We start from the raw sequence: 22,294 nt of genomic DNA, 5'->3' as shown, positions 1-22,294 counted from the left end.
TTGCTGCTACCAGAGCTTATTTAAAAAAAAAAAATAATAATTGTAACACTGTGCAGATAAAACATGGCCACAAACTTTAGCTACTGCACTAAAAAAATCAGCTGTAATTTGGAGTGTGTTGTGAACTTAGGTAAGTAAGAGGGAAAAAAAGCTACCTTAAACTCTGGCAGAAAAGCAGAGAATTAGGCTTAAAGTGAGACATAAACACCTTTTGACAGGAAATAATTTGACAAACCAGCATATGGGGGTTTGCAAATAAATTCCTGTCCTCCGATAGCTAATTTAAAGTTATATATGGATATACACATGTATTTAACACACATCAAGGACACGCCTAACCATCCATTAGTTAGTCAGAACATATGCGTAAATTTCACTCAGAAGCAAAAAAATGTGGTGGAAGAATGTAGTAATTTTATAGCTATTGCAGTGGATTTGAGGAGACACAATGCTGCAAACTACTTCGCTAGAATCAACAAAGATCACTTCCTTACAGACAAAACCTGAAGCAGTCAAAGTCTTACTCAGGAAGAGCATCAGATCCTGTTATTAGGAAAATCAATTTGCAAGTACTATTTCCAATTGCAAACGAGCTTTTAAAATAACAAAACTGGCAAAGCCACATACATAATACCTGGATACTAAATCCTGTGGGTTTATGCAGATGTCTAAGAACTCAGACAAGCCTGGAAACAATGAAAATCTAAACCCCAAATGACTGGAGAAACAGCTAGTGCTATTAAGAGTTTAAGGTGTGGTGTTCCAGAAAAGCAAGACAGGTTAGAAACAGAGTCCTGTACGTGACCTTCATCCATCATAGCATTCACCCACCCATCTGCAAGTCAATACCTGGGAGACTTTCAGATAAAAACCAGTGCCAGTTAATTCCCTGTCCATATGTGCAGTGCTTGCTTATTAGTCAAATCCCACTGTTCTTTGGGATCTGCTGGTTGTTGTATGTTTTATTCCTAGGGTATCTCTGTGCTGCTGAGATGACTGTTGGTGTTTCTGACCTGGTAAAGTAAACCTGACTGGTGGTCAGGCATTAGGTAAGTAATTAACTCCAGCATCCTCTGGGAGATACAATGAATAGGCAATCAACATACCAAAACAATACTCCAGTCATGACAACACACAGGGTAGCTCATTTTGCAAGCAGCTATTGTTAAGAAAACCATATCAAGAGTAATTAAATTGTGACTGTTTAGTAAGTAGCTTCAAGAAGTCCTGCATCTTTGCCACAGAAGGAAGATGTTTTAAATCTTTTAAAAAGGCATATGTCACAGTCACTGTATATTATTCATCTATTTTTAACAGGTGTCTACTTACAAAATAAAGTTTCAGATGCAATGACTTCTAGTACTGAGGGAGTAACAACACATCAATGATAATTGTTACCCCAAATTCCTGATGGACCAACAACAAATCAATCTTAAAATCTTGAGGTCATTATTTGATGGTGTTTTAAAATGAATCACAGTACATCAGCAAAACAGTAATACAATATAACAACTGGTCATAGGTTCCTCTGCCTCAGTTTACTTGGTGATGAACCCATGCTACAAAATGAGCAATACACAAGAAACCATCCACCAACTGTTACAGGTCTGTCTTTGATACGGTAACAGTGCCAGACAGCAGAACACACAGCTGGGCAGCAGAATCAATTTGAATACTTCTGCAGGTGCTTTCCACTGAGATCCACTCAGAAGTGAGGAGCTCCAGCTATTTCAAAACCTGGATTATTTATGCTTCACACAAGCAAACAACTTTCACCGAAAGGAAGGTTTGCACATTCCTTAAATCCATCCCATCTGCCAGGGTACTTTGCATGTTCTGACCACTACTTAAAATACTGCCAGTGCTATGTTTTAATGGAATTTGATTTAAAAGTCAGTTGTATCTGCATGTAACTTATCACTTAAGACTTTCCTCTCCCGTCCCTAAACTAGTAAAGATGCTCTGAAATTGCTGTAACAGTTTTACTTTACCCAAAAGCAATTAAAAAAGTTTTATTTTAGCAAAACCATTTCTATTATTCTACATGTGACAAGACAGAATAATTTAAAGTGTTATTTTCCTTTCTGTAAATATCAGTTTTCTTCTAAAAAACAATATTCAGAACCCTGCTTTAGTCTTTAGCTTTCAGCATTCCCACATTTCACCATGAAAACACACTAAGCCTTCTTTCATTTACAAACCTAGTCCTCCTTTCCCCAAAATCCAGCCAACAGAGACTGTAGCTAAAGCAGAATGGCACAGAAGCTGCATATGAGATCCTTCTCTGCTTCAAATACACTGTACTAAGGCAGTACTCATTATCACTTACCTCGGACAAAAACCACAGGATTAAAGTTAAAAATCCAGGGAAGCTAACTCTAAATTTGATGCGCACACACAAATGCCTCCAGTGTGATTGCAAGCCTAACACAAGTAAAATATATGGTGCAAACTGCTTTATTCACTACTATATTTCAATGTAGCTAGCTAAAGTATGCCTATCAAACAAAATCATCTGATGCAAGCAGTAAGTCCTAACGTAGTGAAAGCAGAATATTAGCAGTCAGCACTCTAATAGCGTCTGCCTAGAAAGGTCTAGGCAGACCTAAAAAATCCTAGAGAAAGGATTACAAGCAGAGGTAAGACCTCGTTGGCCTTAAATTTTGCTTTAGGCAATTGCATCATGTAATCCCATTCATAACTTTATTGAATCCAACAGGAAAGGTCACGTTTGCCCCTGCTATACTTAGTGGACTACCTTCAGGAGCCCTCATGTTCTGGTATATATGGCCAGACTGTGTTTCTCTTCCCATTCCACAATGACAACACCTCTGACTGATTTAGATGTCAACACAGGCTTTTCAATCTTCCTGTTGCTAAGGCAAGCAATACTCCTACAGTTTTATGCATAAAATGCTATCCCACCAACTTTTGTCCCCATGTGATCCCATCTGAACATGTATGACCATAAAAGCATGCAGTATTCCAGATGAAATCTAACCAGGACATTGTACAGTGGCATGAAATCTTCCCAAATTCAATTGAAAATTACTTCCTTTATGCATCTTCAGAAATTTGATTTTCAAAGCTACCCTAGACTGGTCCTTGCAAACATTTGTTACTGGTCCTCCAGCACAAAATGCTGCATGCTGCCATGTAATCTCATACTTTTTTATTCCAGTCCTCAAGATCATTTAGTCACTTCAACACAGTTGTATCAGCTACAGTAATTTTATGCCGATGTCACTTATGAGAAGATAAAAAAGGTTTGGCCACAAAACCAAAACCTGAGAAGTCTACTGATAACCTCCACTCCCACTTCATAATATTCCTCATTTCAGCAAAACTCCCCCCTTCTTCTCTTTAAACAATTTCCTACTATCTTGTAATTCTTGTCCTGGTATCTGTCATCTTAGTGGCACCACATGAAACATTTATTAAAATACAGACATGTAAGATTTACAGCATTGCTCCTAACAGCTAAATCTTGTTCCTACAGCAGATACAATTAAACAGCACCACATGTGACTATTAATCATTAGGGGTTGGTATCACCCACAGGAACAACCTCCAGTGACTACTAAGGTGGGGACACCTGAATGCTCTGACTTGCTGAGATTATAATCACTCACTTTGCAGGCTGGGTGGTACAAATGACCTACCTACACAGCAGCAGGCAGTCAGCTGGAAAAGCCCATTAATGACCAGGGCACCAGATGTTGTCCAAGCTGATGCTGCAACCTTTCGCTTCCTACAATTCTGAATGTACCCACAGTTCATGCAAAAATTAAAAGGATATTTCAGCAAGTTAACAGCTTCCAGCCCAGATACTAAAAGCAAAGGATGTCCAAAGCACTAACCTAAGAGAGTTACTAACAATGAAGGTTTGAACCCCAAGAAATGACCTGGTATAGATTTGTTTTCTATCTTCATAAGGAAGACTAAGTAGTGAAAGCTGGCAATATTCTTGAAATCTTTCACGATCTTTACACATATGCACAAGGCGTAGTGGGAGACTTCAGCTGCAAACTAAAATCTGACTTTCAACTAACACAAATTATCTACGCAGGTAGCTACAGGTCTTGCACCGAGGAAAAGGGCATTACATGTATTGTATTAGTAATTAATGTATATAACAGAGATGATATACATCTACTGCATACACCGTCTTTTTTACTATCCCTTTTTAACCCCCAGTCTCAGACCTTATATCTCTCTGTGTGCTCACAAGCCCTGGACTACTTACTGCTCTAGTAATGCTTTACTACAGCCCATGAGCCTTCATGGTCACTGTTGCTTACAAATGAATCTGCCCCTTCTTTGACAGGTGCTACTCATGCACTATTTCACCCTGCACAATATACCTACTTCATCAGTGTTCTGCTGCCTCATTTGTTTCCCCCCCACATCCTACCACATGAATCTGAGAATGACTGAGATGGTAAGGCTAACAATTAAAAAACTTCAGTTAAGTATTTGGTGTTTGCTCAGGTCAGCTTGCATCTACAAAGATTAACAAGACTCCTGTGCACAAACATTCCTCTATTATCCCCAGAGCAAAGAATGGAGATTGAGGAAGGGGAGAAATTTGTCAAAGACCTCTAGATGAGTTTCTCATATGGGACAATTATCATCATCCTAAACTTGGGCCACTGGTCCTCCTCAAAGAATGTCTATCTAAACTAGAGAACAGTCGGTGCCTTCAGTTCAGACTGCAATCTGGGAAAAAAACTGGACTACAAGGAAGAATGTAGGTATAAAATGAACATAATCATAATTCTTCAAGGTGCAAGAAGCTTTTATTCTAAAATAGAGCAATACTCCAATCCAGATTGTTATGACTACCTAGTGGCAGCCTGAGCTCTTCAGGAGGTCTGAAGTAATGGGCGCTGTTGCTTCCAAAGGTGCAGCCAGACCTCCAAATGATTGCTCTGCAGATATCAAGATGAAAACCTTTCTGAGCAAAGCCACAGATGTTGGCATGAGTGCTAATGGAGTGCACTCTAAGAGAGCTCCACCTTGAGATTCATAACATGACCACACATCTTCAGTTGACAAGAGGATGCATAGCACTTCTTTACTGTCAGAGATGTGAGATCTTGCGAGAAAAAACAGGTGGCTTAAACTAGTGGTCCAAATAAAACTCATCTCAGGTGTGCAATGCAAGCAAACGTAACCAAGTATGCATTTTGCCTATTCTCCCAACAAGCAATGAATTGACATATAAGGGAATAAGTTTGTAGACAAGGGTGTCCTCACAAGGTATGAAAATACTGACTTCACGTAGCTCCGAGGCACTGAATTCCTAAGCAACGCCAATAATCTTATAAGGACTACACAAAAAGGGCCCGGGATAACACTGAAGATTATCAAGATGATAGCTAATAGAAATTGATCCTGGGTGGATTTTGAAGAGTCTGACAATTTTGATTCCCTTCATCATCAAAGAGATAGGGACCTGCAATACAACCAAGATGGCATAAACATGAAGTCAAGAACCTAGTCCACTTAAATAACAGCATCTAATGGAACTATTTTCAGTAAGGGCAACAGCAGGTTCTCCCCAGAGATGGCTGGAGTACCTGACAGTAGGTAGTACAGCAGTGGGATACAGTACTCCAAGAGAAACAGATATGGCAGAAAAGCTTTAATAGTATGAAACCAAAAGCCAAAATAGTTTTTAAAAGGCATGAGCAATCAGGGTCATGCATAATCTAACCATCTTTCCATTTGATTTACTCAAACCACAGTAGGTCATGTCCTTTATTTTCCTGTTTCATGGAATCAGGAAGGTGCCCCACAAGGAACCTCTGGGCACTTCCTTTCCAAAACCAAAGCAAAGTGACTTCAGAGTATGTCCAAGACCTTGAAAGTGGCCTCAGAGATTTCCCTTCCAATCTCTCACCTTGAAGCAAATGTAACTGTTCTTAAAACTGTATCAGAAGATAGGCCATGGCAGGGCAATCTGATGCCAGCCTGATGTATCAAGCCCGAGTTCAGTTAACTTTCCAAGACATGAAGACAGTAAAATGTAATCTTGCAGCATATGGACAGAAATAATTGAATATCATGATTTCTGGCCTAAAATGTATACATCACTATGTCCAAGAATATAAAAGTTAAGTCCCAAACTTGTGTTTCCAATCACATTTGAAAGAGGGCCGCAAGACAAGACTTCTACTTGAGCCAGGGCCAGCTGTCTGGCAGATGAACATGTTCTGACTCTCTATGCTAAAAACAGCTTATCTTCCTACTGAAGTACTACAGAGGACCTGTAAAGCACTACCTCTCCTCGCTCCAGAACCAGAAGAAAATTCTGTGTTTTGAATAGGGTTCCTGAGGTCCCCAGGAAATGGGGAAGGCAAGAGAGGGGACTAGAGCATAGCAAAATGAACTCTCAGAGCACACATTTTCACCTTTGCTTTTGATTTTTTTTGAAGACTCACAGAAGCATTTTAGGCTTTTTCTAAGAGGGGAAGCAAGGTAATGAAGACAGACACAATAGAAACAAAGAGGAGAAAAGCAAAAAGAGAATGGCTCTCAATACATGCATAAAGATGCTGAGAAGATGAAACAAGACTGAAGAAGCCAGGAAAGCTGACAGCCTGGGTTTGCTGCAATCTCTCTTTCTCCTACGCTCAGGAGGACTGCTGCACAGAACTGAGTGAGAAAAGAATGACCCATCAAAAGGCATGATGTGAAGGAGCTAAATGTTTCTAAGGACAGGTGGGATTGAAAGAGTTCTCAGTGGCTCAGGTTCTCAGCTCTGTCATCAGTTAGACTCAGACTCCTGAAAGGCAGATCCAAGAATCAATCTTTTCCTTTGACAGCCCAGCGGCAAACAACCATGCAATGTTGCATGAAGCTGTTAGCATCCAAGCAGCTTAATCTGTTGCACCTGCACTCATCTGGGCAGATCCCTTGCACAAAAACAAACTCTGCAACATGCAAGAAAAACTTTACTCAAAAAGGATCTCTCCAGTGTCCTCTATATTCTGCATAATCTTACTAGGATGTATTTGCCAAAAATGCATGTTATTGCCATGTTTCAGCCACGGATAGTTGTGGTGGGTTGACCCTGGTTGGTTCCAGGTGCCAACCAAAGACACTCTATCACTCCCCATCCTTCCTCACTGATCTTGGCATCTGCAGAGCTGTTTCTTTCATATATTCTCACTCGTCTCTTCTGGCTACAATGTTCTGTTGCTCAGGGTTTTTTTCCCCTTCCTAGATATGTTATCACAGAGGTTCTATCACTGTCGCTGATGGGCTCAGCCTTGGCCAGCGGTGGGTCTCTCTTGGCTCTGTCAGACACAGGGGAAGCTTCTAGCAGCTTCTCACAGAAACTACCCCTGTAGCACCCCAACTAGCAAAGCCTTGCCACACATACCCAATACAACAGCCTAAGGAATAAACCTGTTTTCAGTGAATGTGAGCACTGATACTTTGCTGCACATTTAGCTTGCTCCATCCTCCTCCAGGATTGGAAACTATTTTGTTTCCCTCTCCCTCTTCTGCTCCCATCATTTTCTCCACCAACAGCAAACACTAATATGAAAGATGTAAAGGTATGGATCATCTCCAGCCCCTCTGAGACTTGGAGCTTATAGTACATGCTCCTGGCAGAAGGTCTGGTGCAGGCTGTAAACCACTTCAGATTTTGAGAACTCTTCTAGTAGAACCACCATTCCCAGCTACTTTCCAGACACAGTCAAAAAAAGATCTAGCTGGACAGGAGATATACCAGGTTCTCTCAATAGAGTTAGGGAGGCCTCTCTGACGTGGAGCAATCCCTCCCAGCCAAGGACTTCCAAAAGAAATAAAACCAGCAGGCTGTACAGCACACGCTGTCCTTTGTCACATCCCTCTGCTGCACTTCGCAAGAAACTAGGACTCCAGTACAGGCCACTACAGAGAGCAGGGAGGTGAGTTGAGTGTGCAGAGGCCAGTGCCAGGTAAGACCTGGTTGCTTTGACAACACAGCATCACTAAAAATTCACAAGGTATCTTAAGACTGAGGTTACCAAGGATTTATATATGTTAAACACTTGACACACTGAACTCCTACCATATATGTAGATGAAAATTTGTAACTTATGTGGCTTTACTGTGTTTTTAAACATGAAATTTGCATCTTTATTTGCATGAGTTAGGATGACGTTCACAGTGACTCAAACTACAAATTAAAAAAAATAAAGATAATAATTTTGCCTAACAAGTCAATTCCAGGCAGTGTCTAATTGATCACTAGACAAAGCAGAAAACCTGTCAAGGGTGACTCTGAGCATGCTTTAACTTCAAATTGCCCCTTCGGGGGACTAGTCTAGGCACACTAGCCAGCTGGGCTAGGGGCCAACGGCTATGTGAATATTTACTGCAATTAACTATACATAAAGGCAAGCTAATAATAGAGCCGGCCATACGCATGCAAATTTTCATCACATATGAGATTTCCTAGTGCTGCTGAAGTGTTTGGTACACATACCTTGGGAGAATGTATCACCATTAAGAGAACCTACTGTATCCTGGGTAACTGGAGAAGTTGCCAAATTTCCACAATAGGTTTTTGAATTCACAATACATACATCTGAGTTTAAGGAAAAGAACAGCTTACACTTAACCTGTCTTAATCCGTATAGTATCAGTTTTCCACCTTCAGAGACACTTATCAACATCTGTGACATCAGCAATACCATTCCCCTTTTATGGTTTGAGAAATCAATTCAAAAAGATGAAGCAACTTGCTGAAAGGAGTCCACTGCCAGAAAGGAACTATCCAGCATTTACCAAATAGACAACCTGTATTCAAGTCCCACAGAACATGTGCTGGTCACTCCATACTTCTGAAGCCTGTTTAGGCATCGTTGGTCTAAGCCATCAGTTTCCAAATGGGTGGGTATAGTCACTCATAGCAGCAGACATGCTAGTTCTGACAGCAAGCATTGCTATTGTTTTCATCAAGTCAGCACAGCACAACTGAAGCCTCTTTCTATGGTGACCACAGATCCCCTGTTCCAAACGTCAATTTCTGCATTTGGGGGACCCAAAGAGGGATTCCAAACATTCCAACATTTAATTTTTCAGTTTCAAATTAGTTTGCACCCTGTTTTTCTTTGTTTGTTTCTTTTAAAGGCTCTGCTGCCTTGAACTCTTCACAAATCTTCATGTTGTCTGGATTTCTGGTTCTTACAGGCTGCTGCTCAGAGGGAAAACCACCACCATTTTTTCTCTAATAACATTGTTTCCACAAGGAAACTGAAGATGCCTTACTAAATTCACCATCCTCTTCAAAAATTCAGCTGAAACTTTGCACCTTCTCTTTTAGCATCCAAGAGCAGTTTTCCAAGGTGTTCAGTGTCACTGCCTACACAAGGATTGATTGTGGGGCTTTAGTTTTGGCGTGTAGTTACAGTCAACGCACAAAAAACATAAAGAGAAAAATAAACCTTTGAGGAAATGTGCTTTGATATGCTAAAAATCTTCTTTTTTAAAATGAAGACAATCATTATCAATAAAATACTTATTTATGGACTTTCATTCAATCTTTAAATGCTCTCGGGTGCTTTAGAAGCAAAACAAAATGATCATCAATTTATTGCTGTGTAAACTGAAGCACTGAAATCTCCAGTGATAAGCCTAACACCACAAATCCTAGGGAGCAAAAGCACTAGGAATAGAATGTAATATTCTACTCACCTACTCCACTATCTTTACCATGTGTGCAAGCTATTTTATACCCTTTTCACACTGAACTAGGTCCAGAAAGGGAAGGGTGGGGCAGGGGGAGAGAGAAAATGCATCAGAATGTAAGGTGGGGAAATAAAAATAGCTACATGATTCATGTTAGGTATTTCTGGACTGCTTCTCACCATAACATAGGATTTATGGATCTAAACAGAAGTTTGGATGAAATGATATGCAACTTTTTGCTATTGCAAACAGTGGAAAGAAGACTAGCGGGATAGGGAATTTGTTTTTCTTTCCTCATACAGACATTTTAAGAATTTAATAGTAGCAGTAGTAGCGTAGATATAAAATCACCTGCATGTGCTGAGAGCGGTGAATGAGGCCGAGGCAGAGCTGGAGACTGGCCATTGCCCATCAAACTCTTCCTGTTGCTTGTTCTACAACTGTGGGCAAAAGAGAGTAAAGAAGACATTAGAATCAGAAATACAGCATGTACCGCATATGGACATTTTGAGATTCTGCTACTTTGTTCCTTCACTTCTCAGTCTCCTATTAAAAATCAGAGCTATTGTTTTTGTAGGCATGTCCAGGAAGTCTACAATCATACTGGATAGTGTCAAAGACAGCAGTTTCCAAAGAAAATGCACCATGGATACTTTTCAGGCTTGCAGGTTTGCGGTTCTGTGCAAAGACCAGGATTCCCCTGCAGAGTCATTTACAAAATGTTCTTCCCCAACTGCTGCTTGTTTCTCTGCTGTCCACTTTTTATAATACATAAAAATATACAAGCATAATATGAAAAACAGTCTCAAGCTTAGAATCACCATTCAGTGAGTGATTAAACCTATTTCTGCTGCAAGAACTGTAGCTCCAAACCACATGCCACAAAGAGCAATGATTTATCAATCTGAGAATGATACAATAATTATAAATCTAATTATTGAGATAAATTTCACATCTGTGCCTTTTGTCAATGGAACAGATGATGCCTGAGAAGATGAATGCAGTTTTTTACTCACACATTTTTCATCTACAAAGCCACTAATTTCCCATATCGCAAGATCATTAGGCGAGATAAATAGTAAATTAACACATCTATTAGACTTGGGAAAGGAGATATTTTTCTTAAATACATCATAGGGCTTTTAAATATTTGTTGGTAGAAGTGCTTTTCTTTTTTTTCCTCTTTCTACTATAATGAATATTCTCACAAACATAAAATCCCCAACACTGCAAACTTTCATGCACAAGGAAAATAGTATCTTGAAGTCAAAGAGACTGTAAGTGTGTATAAACTTAAGTGCATATACTAATGTTTTTCTTCACTGCAATCACAATTTTTTTCCTGTAAAGTTTTAAGAAAACTCAAAATCACTAGAAAGGGAAAAATTCATACATAAAACCATTTGATTAACATTGTAGGTTCCAGTGGAGGCAGATTCAGATCCTATTTGTAGATGTCTTCAAAGATGAATTTTGTAACAGTACGATCTCTATATAACAGTCAGAAATCAAGACTGATTAGTCTTGATATGGTATAAATTGAATATAATGCAAAAGAAAGGGTGGAGTTTAATAGCATAAACAGTTAAGTAAAACAGACTCTAATCCGAAGTAATACTGAAATGAAGGAAAAAAGCAAAACAAAGGCAGAGGAAATGTTGAGTATGAAAGCAGTATAGAAGATGCCTGCAATATGCAAAAAAAAGTCAAACACTAAGACAAGTCTCCCTTGAAAAATGTTTTGTGAAGCAGCAAGAGCACCATTCCCAACTGTTTAATGGGTGCTTGCAAAGTTCATTTGCATGAATTGCACAATGAATTGCCATATCGCTTAATTATTATAATCAATTAAACAATGAGTTATGAGTATATCCTTATCATTACTACAAATCTATATAAGAAAGCATGAAATGATTACAAGATTCACATTTAGAGCACTGAAAATGTCAAAATTTAAGACAAACACTGCAATTTCTAAGCTGAACAAACAGGGAGAACTTTTTAAATGTGAAATTATCTACATGTGTTTTTAGGAATCTGTCTAGATTAAGCTCAGCTTTCTACAAGTATTTTTAACATACTCAGCACTTAATCTGCATTTTAAATTATGGAACTTGAGCAAATATTCCATATTTCATTAGACAACAATTTCAAAGTCGTATTGTTTTCCCCATCCCTCAATTTTGTCCAGCTGAAGAGACATATTCAATTCTTCTCTTACATAAGCATAGTCCGAATCATTCCTTTTGGCTTCATGCAATGTCACTGTATTTTTGGTAACTTTTCTTGTACCATACTATGACAAGCCTCACTTTATCCACTACGCTTGTTTTTAAAAGCTTGAATAACTGTTCCTTTACAATTCTCCAATCTAAAACTGAACCCAGCAGAAACTTTTGGTTAGACATTCATTAAAGGACACACAGATTGCATCCATCCACAATGATGTGATGATATCACTACAGCATCTCTGATACAGGCTGGGGTTAAAAGACCCCATTACGTGACTTTAAAGCAGCTTTGCATGGCTAAAGTCTGGGACCTAAAAGATCACCAGACTTCTCACATGGAGGGGATACATTTAAAGCATCTAACCCCTGGAAGGGATTTGTTCTCAGCAAAACAAACATTACTTTCAAGAAATTCTAGGCACCCTTCACTGATTTTTCTGCAAAGGTGATTCCAGATACAGGTTTATCAGTATCATTTGCCCTTATCTGTAGAAAGTGAGAGTTTTATTACTTTTGCCAGAATTTCCTATGTAAATAAATTTTCCTTGTATTCACTCATTAAAAGTCAAACTTCACATTCTTCAGGTGAAGTTAGTGCAACACCTTTCACAAATCATTATCAAAGATACCTAATTCAAGCTACCTTGAATTTTTGGGGAAGTTATTTTAAAGAATTATTTCTGGGGAATATGATGGCATTATCAATATCAAAATCTTACATAGTGAGAAAACTTTCCCCCAGTTGCCATTTCAAAAAATATCTCTGCTGTTTGCTCAGATGTGGCTGCAGCTATATGAAGAATTTATCTTTTCTCACTTTCAAATGAAATGTTATTGAGAAATATAAAATAAAAAATATGAAGTCTGCTCTATTTGTCTTACCAGTAAGGTAAGATGTAACACACTGCATGGAAGGATAAATCCATCCTATCTTGCTGTAGCTTTGTTTTTTTAGTTCTGTTTCACGAAGATTTTGAAACCCTGTTAACTATCCTGTACAATCTGTGAAACACAACTCCTTCTCCAGAATAATGCTATTACAGAAAAGGCTCTTTGTGGGCGGGAAAAAAAAAAATCTTCAGGGAACCCTGAAAGATGATCTAAGCTGCTGAAACATTGCAAATGGGAAGCAGAGTCACACTAAGGATGTATCAAAGCATTACTTACTGAACAGTATTTAGCCTTCAAACAGCAATCTTCCAACACAAAACAAGCTCAGAAGTTAAAGCCATTCTGCAGACAAAATCGTTTTTCCTAGATATCTGAACACATCAAAAGTAACTTTCCCCATCTATTGTCTTCATAAAACTAATCTTATCCCATTCAGATCTGACAAGATAAACCAACTGATAAGACACAGCCCTGAAAGAAAGCCTCTTTGTCTGAAGGAAAGTTATAGCAGTGCAGGAACAATCTACATGGATTGCAATTTAGGGAAACGTAAACCTCAAAATGCAATTCGCTAAGCCTTGGATTTCACGTTGTGATCAGGTTGCATGGCATAGAGGAGAGGCTAGCAAGCCAGGCAGCAGATACACCACATTAGCACACTGAAAACAAGGAGAAAGAAAAACATCTTTTTCCAAGGAGAACAGAGTAGGGGAGAAGAAAAAAAAAAAAACCTCAGTCATGTTCAACAATAATTATATTTTGGGCTGCACACAAAATTTGAATGGAATAGAAAGTGTACATTTTTTGCCCTCTGTCATCTTCTCTGCCCAAGGAAGATCCTTCCTGGACTTTAGTCTGTTGCCCACAACTTGAAGTGGCAGTCCTGGATGACTACCTATCTGAAAGTAGTTGAAATTACACTGTATCAGCAGTGCCCTGGACTACCAGCTCTGTTCCCTATCTTGGAATACAATTTATGATTTCCCATTTGGTTTCCAAATTCCTTACAGACATATTCTGCCTTACCTCCTGCTCCCTGCCACTGATGCTCCTGCTCCTACCCACTCACACCTCTCCTCCCTATTCTGACTGCTCACCATATCTCACTGCTGGGGAATCCCTCCTTCATTCCAGCTCCAGTACCAGGCCCAACACACTAACCTCCGAGTCACTTCTCCTCCAGCTGCTACAGGTGATCAACACTTCCAGTGAAAAGTACTCATGATAAAGCAAATAGCAGACACTACATAGAAAGTGCTTGTGCTCAACTTTGTTAATGACAAAGCAAGGGTGAACTACAGCTGCTGTAAGATGCAATCCAGTTGCATAAAACTTGATTACCTTGCTCCTTAAGTAGCCACAATTCTTCCTTTATCAGGCCAAAGACATTTGGGCAGAGATGATGGGAACTCCTAGACTGAAACCAGCAAAGTACAAGACTCAAGTACTAGTATGGCCGTTAAAATAGAGCTACACTCCACAAGCTCTTGGAAACACTAAACAGAGTACAAAGTTGAAGCAGAAATACAGTCCTAGGACAGGCAGTACTTCATCCAGAGCTGAAATATTAAATGCAAGTTTCCTGACAGAGTAATCAAGAAATGACAAAAATTGTGAAAGGTATGCATGAAATGGAAGTTTCTTCCTCAGAACATGGACTAATATGTGAGCAAAATACTGGAGGTAAAGGTTAATTTCCCTTTTTTTCAAAAAAAGTACGGAAAGAAGGCTATATTGACAGAGATTAACACTTGCCATGCTTTTCATGGGAAATTTGGCATCTGCTTTAATAATTTATAATGATTTCATTTCAATATCCTCAATTATTAATATTTTACAGTTGTAATGAAGATGGATTTGGACTCTAAGCTATTATTATGACAGTTCACCACCTTTCACAGGCTATGCTGAGCACAGCACTACTCTGCAACACAGATTAATTTTGTTATTAATATAACAGTGGTTTAGCTGAGGCAAAGATTAAAAGGGGACTCCTATTTTAAGAGAGGCTGCAAACAAGGTGCTTTATTTGCTAATACAAGTGCAGAGAAATTAAGCTATTGCCATACCCAGAATGCAAAGCCTGACAATGTAGACACAAGACAGAAGACTAATGCAAGACCAGCACTCCCATGAAGGCTCTAGGGATAGAAAAGGTGGTTACAATTTCTCTGGTGTTAAACTGCATTGCTGAAAACAACCTCAGGAGGAACATGCTGTGCCTAACAAGACTTGAGAGGTGGCTACTTTGTTTATACAGGAAAGTTAAATTTAAGTTATATTTAACTTGTTATGAAACTAACCAACCTATGACTTCATAGTTTTTTTATTACCTTCATGAACACTGAGGAGTCAACAGTGCACATAGCACTGACTTAAAAAAATTCTAACATTTAAAGTGAGGAATTTAGCTTGTTTGGGTTTTTTCTGGGTTTATTTTATTTTTAAAGAAAAAGAAGACTTTTGCATTAAGTAGTTCAGTGAGTATTTCCAAGCTCTCCGGAACTCAGGCAAGTTCTGTGGCATGTCAACCTGAACAAACGCAAAAACCAGCTGCCATGAAGAAATGGCACACTGCAGCAGCTTTCTTGTCAAAAGGAGCCTTTAAGCTTGTATTCCATGAAGCATCTCCTCATCTAGAAAGTCAAAGTAACACATGGCCTGCAATTAATGGTAGTTTCACACCTAGATCACTTTATAAAAGAAAATTAATCAACCAAGAATATTCCTCTCTGAATACTATGGAATTAGGGTTACATGAGCGAACTCCACAGACTCCATTCAGTGCTATTTGTTGCCCCCATGTTCTACGCTACAGCTGAGAGACTGAAGAGTAAGCAAAGGCTTATAATTTTGAGACATATTTCCTTGACTGAAGTAGGTAAATTCTCAAATCATCAAGAGAAATGTGCAAACTATCTGAATGCAAGTAAAATATACTATCAGTAACATCCAGAATTTTATTTTTGTTCTTTTAATGGCTTTCAGTGTTCCACACTCATATCCATTTAGTATAACCTAGCATTATTTTCTGATATATTTTTACTAGACTATATGTCTGCATATACAGTTCCCAAATGCAATGCATGCATAGATATGTATATAAGCATATACATATATACATTCATATTTACATGTATAAAACATACCTATATTTAAAGACATATATATATAAAATCCTGTATTTAAAACATTACACAAACAGCCAAACATTCTATTTATTATATATCCTACTCTGTGAGGAATTAATTCTATATCAGTCTTTAATGAGTTGGGAAAAAAAAAAACCACATTTTGGGATTTAAATTTTTTTCCCATTTAAGGTTTAGTCAACTTCAATGAGGCCAATTTTTGTCTGAAGAAATAAAGTGCTGTCAAAACATAATGAACACAACACATCAAGATGAAGTATGCAGCTTCTGGCAGACCTAGTTTGGCAGAGTTTGTCCTGAATCACTACAGTGAGCATTTCAGTTTTGGCTATTGGCCTGGTATGCATGCACAGTCAGCTAAAGGTCCTTTCTAGGTACTCACGTGTTTGTGGCCAACACCTTTTTCCCATTACCACCACCTACCGGCATACCACCATGCCATCCAAACTTCATCTTTCCTCAAACATACAGAAGAGGAGACCTGAGTCTTCATTTTTCTAAAAAATCTACAGAGAAAATAAAATGCAACCAGCTGGAGGCATGATCATCCTGGGCACAGACTGCCTGAAGGGTTCAAATGCATGCATCATTGCAAAAATATCTGCCAAGAAAAACTACAGAATTGCAAAGATATCTGCCAAATCTCTGCTGTTCAGACCTGAGGAAGACTGTCCAAAAGACAGATTGCTTATGCTATAGAAGGCCTCTCAATTTCCATTCCACAAGTAAAGAGATCCTTCATTAAGCCTTCTCAGTGGTACTTGCTAGTTAGATACGTGTTCAGTGTATTCAACTCCACTGACTGCTCTCTTTTACTCAAAGCAATTTTTTATTCTTCTCACAGGAGAAAAATCAGTAGTTTCAAGAAATCTGAATTTCTTCTACAGAACTAAAACGGTGTATTTCTATCTGTTCTGTTCTTTCCTAAAACAACAGATTCAGTTTTAGTTTGCTATAGAGATATTTAATTATGTAACATAAAAAAAGAGTATTAAGCTAACTGCACAGTTGTACAATATTTGTAAAATAGCAGCATGCAAGATGAAGTCTGTAATGCACACAAAGTGGGCAGGCAGCGAAGAGCAGACAAAAAGAATGCTCAGGATCATAAACCAGCCCACTGTGCAATTCTGCTTCATTATCCACAAAATGCAGTTTCTGCATCTTCGTTTCATACAACCTATTGCAAACACACTGATGGGATCATTTAAATCCCACAGTTTCTTGAATTTCTTTTTTAATCTTATTTTTGTTCTGGGAAGGGACATAAACCAAGTTATTAGGTGAACAGCATGTTTATTATCCTATTATTTAACTGAATTCCTCGATGCACAAATATTACTTTCAAAATAGAAAGGTAAAGTAGAAACCACCAGAAGTAGAGGAAAAATACACAGGGCTAGCCTAAATCATCACTATGTATGATTATCTTTAGTCTACATAATTCAGAAGATGGAAAAAAAGGCAGAAACAGCTCACTGGAAAAGAAAATAATTATGAGCCACAGTGATGGGTTTATAATATTTAACAAGTGCTACCTTAAAAAAAGTGTCATACATCACACCCAGGAAGATCAAAGCATCAATAGTTTGGATATGTTAACCAAATGAAGTAGTGCCTTCACTTGCATAGTAGATAACCCTGCAGAAACCATTTGCATTAGACAGGAAATACTGTATTTACTTGAGTGCATGCCTATCCAGGCTGTGGCACAGACAGGAGGTTTAAAACACAGGTCTCACTGTGCTCTTGGCCATCCCAACAGTTTCACATTAACCCAGACCACACCAGATTCTGACTAGACTACAAGCTCCCAGTGCATCTCTTGGGATAAGAGGATGCAGCCAGACATTTCTTATCACTTTGTGGTGGTCAGGCTGGGGGCAGGATATTTCTTGCTCTGGCCCCTTGCTTGCTGATAACAGCTTGGAAGAAACTGAGGAAGCGTAGGGAGAAGAGGGGACTGGGGGAGCATGGGGAGCATTCACTGCTGCTGCTCGCTCCAGAGCTTCTACTTCACCTCAGGCTGGAGTGCTGCCTTCCAGGCTGTATCTCAGACACTGTCACAGGCAGTGCTTGCTGCTGGCTCTGTCCCATTTGGGAGCTAGTCTGATGCCCCATGGCTGCCGCTGCTGCTCACAACACCAAGAAGTCCAATGCAGGTGAGCAGGTAGCTGGGGGATCCCCTCCTCACACTTCCACCCCCAGCTGAAGTTAAGGTACAAAGCAAGAGCCTTTTCCACACTTACACTGAACAGAGCAACCCATCTGTTGGCAACTTTTACCCCGTCTAGCCCTTCAAAAAAACCCAAACCAAACCAATAAACAAATGGGTACTGTTCCAGACATATTTGAACAATCTCCATCCAGACTTGAGGACTAACCACAGCCAATTCCCCAGGCCATTTCAGTACTGCAAGGGAGCCAAGCACATATCCTGAGCCTTCTGTAACTCCAGTTGAAACTGAGGCCAGCATAGTTCAGAATTAAGATAAAACATGGGAGTGTCTCCAAACTACAAGCAGAAGACCTGTTTATCCAGATACCTACCACAGTGAAACCGTGTACACCTTCTCCCCAGCTTTCCCATTCTGTTTTTCACTTAGACCTATCACCTCTTGGCTTTCTTTGCTTTTTCCTTGCTGGTGGTTGTTCCCAACAACCACAGCTCTGAGCACAACTGTTCATAACTCACCATTTATCATGGAATTAGTAGGTAAGGATGATAAACCAGACAGACCTTCTCATAGTGTTGAAAGCACAGGAGAAGGAATGAAGAAATGATTTTGTCTGCTCTGCTTCTTGCTAGAGAAGTTGTGCTTCATATTCCTTTCAACCTCCTCAATTTGTTTGTACTTGTCTAAATAGTTTATGTTGCCAAGGCTACTTTCACATAAAAAGAATTAGAATCTTATTAAAACAAAAGTCCACACAGTACCATTTATCACATGAAACACTGTCTGCTCTGCACTGCACTCCAGAAACTCTCCCCATGAGAAAAGACACTAAAAAAGACAAGATCCTAGAAATATTTTTCCCTACATTATTTCACAATTTTGAGGGTTTTTTTACCACCTCCCCCCTTTTTTTCCTAATAATCATTAAGAAATACTACTAAATTAATCATATCTTAAAATCCAAGGGTAGGAAATTGTGAGCTGCCTGAAGTAGAGAGATTTTACATGATTTCTCTTTAATACCAAGTAGTTCTCTTCTGGTTTAACCCCTAGAATAATTTATATTTACACCTGACTCCTTTCTCCTATAATTCAATAGTAACAACTTCTTTTTACTCTAAAGAATAATAAGTACAGACAGGACTTATTTCCTCCCTTGCTAAATTTGGTAGCTCTCAACCTCTCAAAACTATAAGGGAGCACATGATTATTAAACGTGTTGTCTTTACACCTTTAGCAAATACTACCAAAGACTCAAGGGGTGAATGGGTAAGACAATGCCACAGCAATACACATCACTGAAGAAAAACTACATTCCCACCAGATCAAACCTACTAGGAACAAATGAGCCTGGGTTTTTTTATTCCTACTTGGGCATGATCCTAAAGTTAAAAGATACTTCTCATATCAACATTTATTTTCTGACTGAAAAGTAAAATACTTACAGATTAACTGCTAAACAACTTAGAAGCCTTTCTAGCAAAGGAGTATAAGACATGAAGGAAGTTGCTAAAAACTTCTACAAGACACCTGTGTCTTCATTTTCCTATTTTAAAAATGTAATTGCGCAAATTATAGCTTGGATTTGATCTTAAAATATTTTGATTATTCCTAGCTCATTGTTGATGCATATTCCTGGGAGACTTCTGCCTTTTCTAGAGACATGATTCTTCTGAAACTGGTAGACCTAACTTTTTAGTTAATTCACATCAAAAAAAGATAAAATATTATAGCTCATCTCTAAATAATCACATCCAAAAAGCAAGCGATGTGTATGGGTGTGTGTGCATGCCTGTACAGCTATAACTTTAACCTTCTTGCAGAATAGAGTCTAGAACAACAGAATGCTAGAACAGAAAAATTAAAAGGACACTGAACTAAATTTTTGAAAAATGTTGTATGAGCCTCATTTCATTATTCAGTACTTCAATGCAACTTTTTTACAGCACTACACAACCAGGACTAAACAGAAGAAAAGCAAAATAAGAGTTTAATAGGACAAAAAACCTGAAAGAAGTAACATGTAAACTCACTCATGGGAAAAATAAGAGAAAAATAAAAAACATCTTTCCTTTACCTTCTCTCATAAATGTCCTGACCTCACTTTTTTGTCTTAAGAAAAAGCTTAGGGAAATGACTGTTGAGTCAACTATGGTTTGTTTCAAATTGTGTTACACAGAGGAGACTCTTTGCCTTAGACCTGATAGATGTGTATGAGATTTTTAACACAAACATTTTGGGAAGGTGTAACACTAATCCAGTTCTCAAATGCCACTGTTTTGTTTGGAGACACTTTGCCTCTTGCACCAAAAATTCCTTTTCTCTGAACTTCACATCTGCAAGAGAAACACACAGTTATCAACAACATGATAGCCTACACACAGAGGCATAAGCAGGGTTTACCTGTATTCACCGAAACCACTGTTAATCCCACCTAAATACATAAACCCTATCACCACTTAAGAAGCAAATGCTTCTGTAGACTAAGCAAAACCATATGTTTGGGTTAATGCCTAAACTATAGTGACACTTTAATTTAGGACCGAATGTACTGCACAGATCTTCTAAGGAGTACCACTAAACATTGGCTCTATTGTGTAAGCCCAATACTTTGTAGAAACAATGCAGGCTTTGCTAACAACTATACCCTTGAAGAAGATCTAAAATACTGATAAGAGGGGAATATCCTGCCCCAGAAGGCACCAAAGGTTGAATGATTGCCCAAGAAACATGAAGTCAGCAAAAATCTGTGGTAACTGGAAGAAAGGTAAAAGTGGCAGGGGGAGACTGTGATGACTGACTCAGACCAAAAAGACTTCCCCCCCTTATGCCTGTAAGGAGCATGAATGCTAATTTACATAGCAAGAGAGGCTAACTTAAATATAACTAAGCAATACCAGGTGGAATAGTAATTATGGTCCAACGAGTGTAAATTTAAGATAGTATTTTAATAATCATGTAACAAGATAAATAGGCTGTAGTTCTTTTGTGCAGTGTGCTAGCTTTGTGGAATTACCATCTAGCACCCATCTCTGCACAGACAAGAAATAAAATAAATACCTCAACCCTGAGTGTATTGGCTTGCACATCAGGTGAAAGAACCCTTCTTTTGGGATAACACTTCATACACCTTTGAAATAGAAGCAGGGACACTGAGTGCTTCCTAGTGAAGCGGCATCTTCAAGACTCCCCCCTCCCATGCACTCCTGCCCAACTGCCGAGATCACACGATCTTTAGAAAGAACTAGAATGACGGTGAAATAGTACAGCTGCACGAGCTACCACCATAAGGAACTTAATTTAGTACAAAGTTTCTGAAAGTAGTTTCTGCAAGAACAAAAACAGACTTCCTTTTGTTGGAGCCCGGGGGGAGGGGAGGGAGGGAAAAGCATTCAAGGATGTTAGTCTCCAGCAGACACACTCTCCCAGTAAGAGCAGAAAGTCCTGAGCACTGCCATTATTTAACCTCTTCAGAAACAGAAGTGAGGATACACATCCACAGATTGGAAAGCACTGCACAGTCACCTGCTAAGCATTTGACATGTGAGGGAAATGAGCTTGATGCCTGCTACAGCACTTTGGCATTAGTCGCAGTGGTTTCTCTCTCCTTTCCTCTTACATATATGAAAGTTGTCAAAAATTTCCAATAAACGCCTAATTTTAAACTAAGCAATATGAGAAGTTTGCACCCTTTCTTGAAAGGAATTAACGCAAATAACAGGTAAATGGTCCTGTTCCTTTTTACTGCTGAACTTTTAAAAAAGGCAAGATGCAATATTATATAACTGAAGTATCACACCTTGCATACAAGTAATAAACATTTTGCAATTAATATTCTCTACTGTCTTTTGCTTGGACATGAGTAGTCAGTAGTGCTTAAGCAGCTAATGCACTGGAATTAAGGAATTAAATAAAAACTTTAAAAAACCCCTAAAAATCACTATTTAGGGCAAAATATGGGTGTTTGAAAACTACACCCTTTACTGGTTAGGTGCCTGAATATGAACCATTAAGCAGGAGGCATTCAACCTGAAAACTACATCTATTCCCATAAGACCTCTGGCAGCACCAGCAGTGTCCCACATTTGAGCATGCACACATTGACTGCAATTCAGAAATTTAGTTTGCAAATAAGACCCCCTCTCTTTACCAA

At 38.8% G+C, this 22,294-nt stretch overlaps 1 protein-coding gene across 4 annotated transcripts in view; it reads right to left on the bottom strand.

Moving 5' to 3' along the window:
* MAST4 (microtubule associated serine/threonine kinase family member 4) overlaps positions 1-22,294 on the bottom strand; it is a 244,213-nt gene that overhangs the window by 72,179 nt on the left and 149,740 nt on the right. For all 4 annotated transcript variants that reach the window (XM_074855037.1, XM_074855041.1, XM_074855038.1 and 1 more), the window contains one exon: positions 10,042-10,130. In XM_074855037.1, coding sequence (XP_074711138.1) covers positions 10,042-10,130 — 89 coding nt within the window. The remainder of the gene's footprint in view (positions 1-10,041; positions 10,131-22,294) is intronic.

The sequence above is a fragment of the Strix uralensis genome, chromosome Z (assembly GCF_047716275.1).
Source record: "Strix uralensis isolate ZFMK-TIS-50842 chromosome Z, bStrUra1, whole genome shotgun sequence".
Taxonomy (NCBI): Eukaryota; Metazoa; Chordata; class Aves; order Strigiformes; family Strigidae; genus Strix; species Strix uralensis.
The sequence above is the reverse complement of the archived record's forward strand: the minus strand, read 5'-3'. Positions and strand labels throughout refer to the sequence as shown.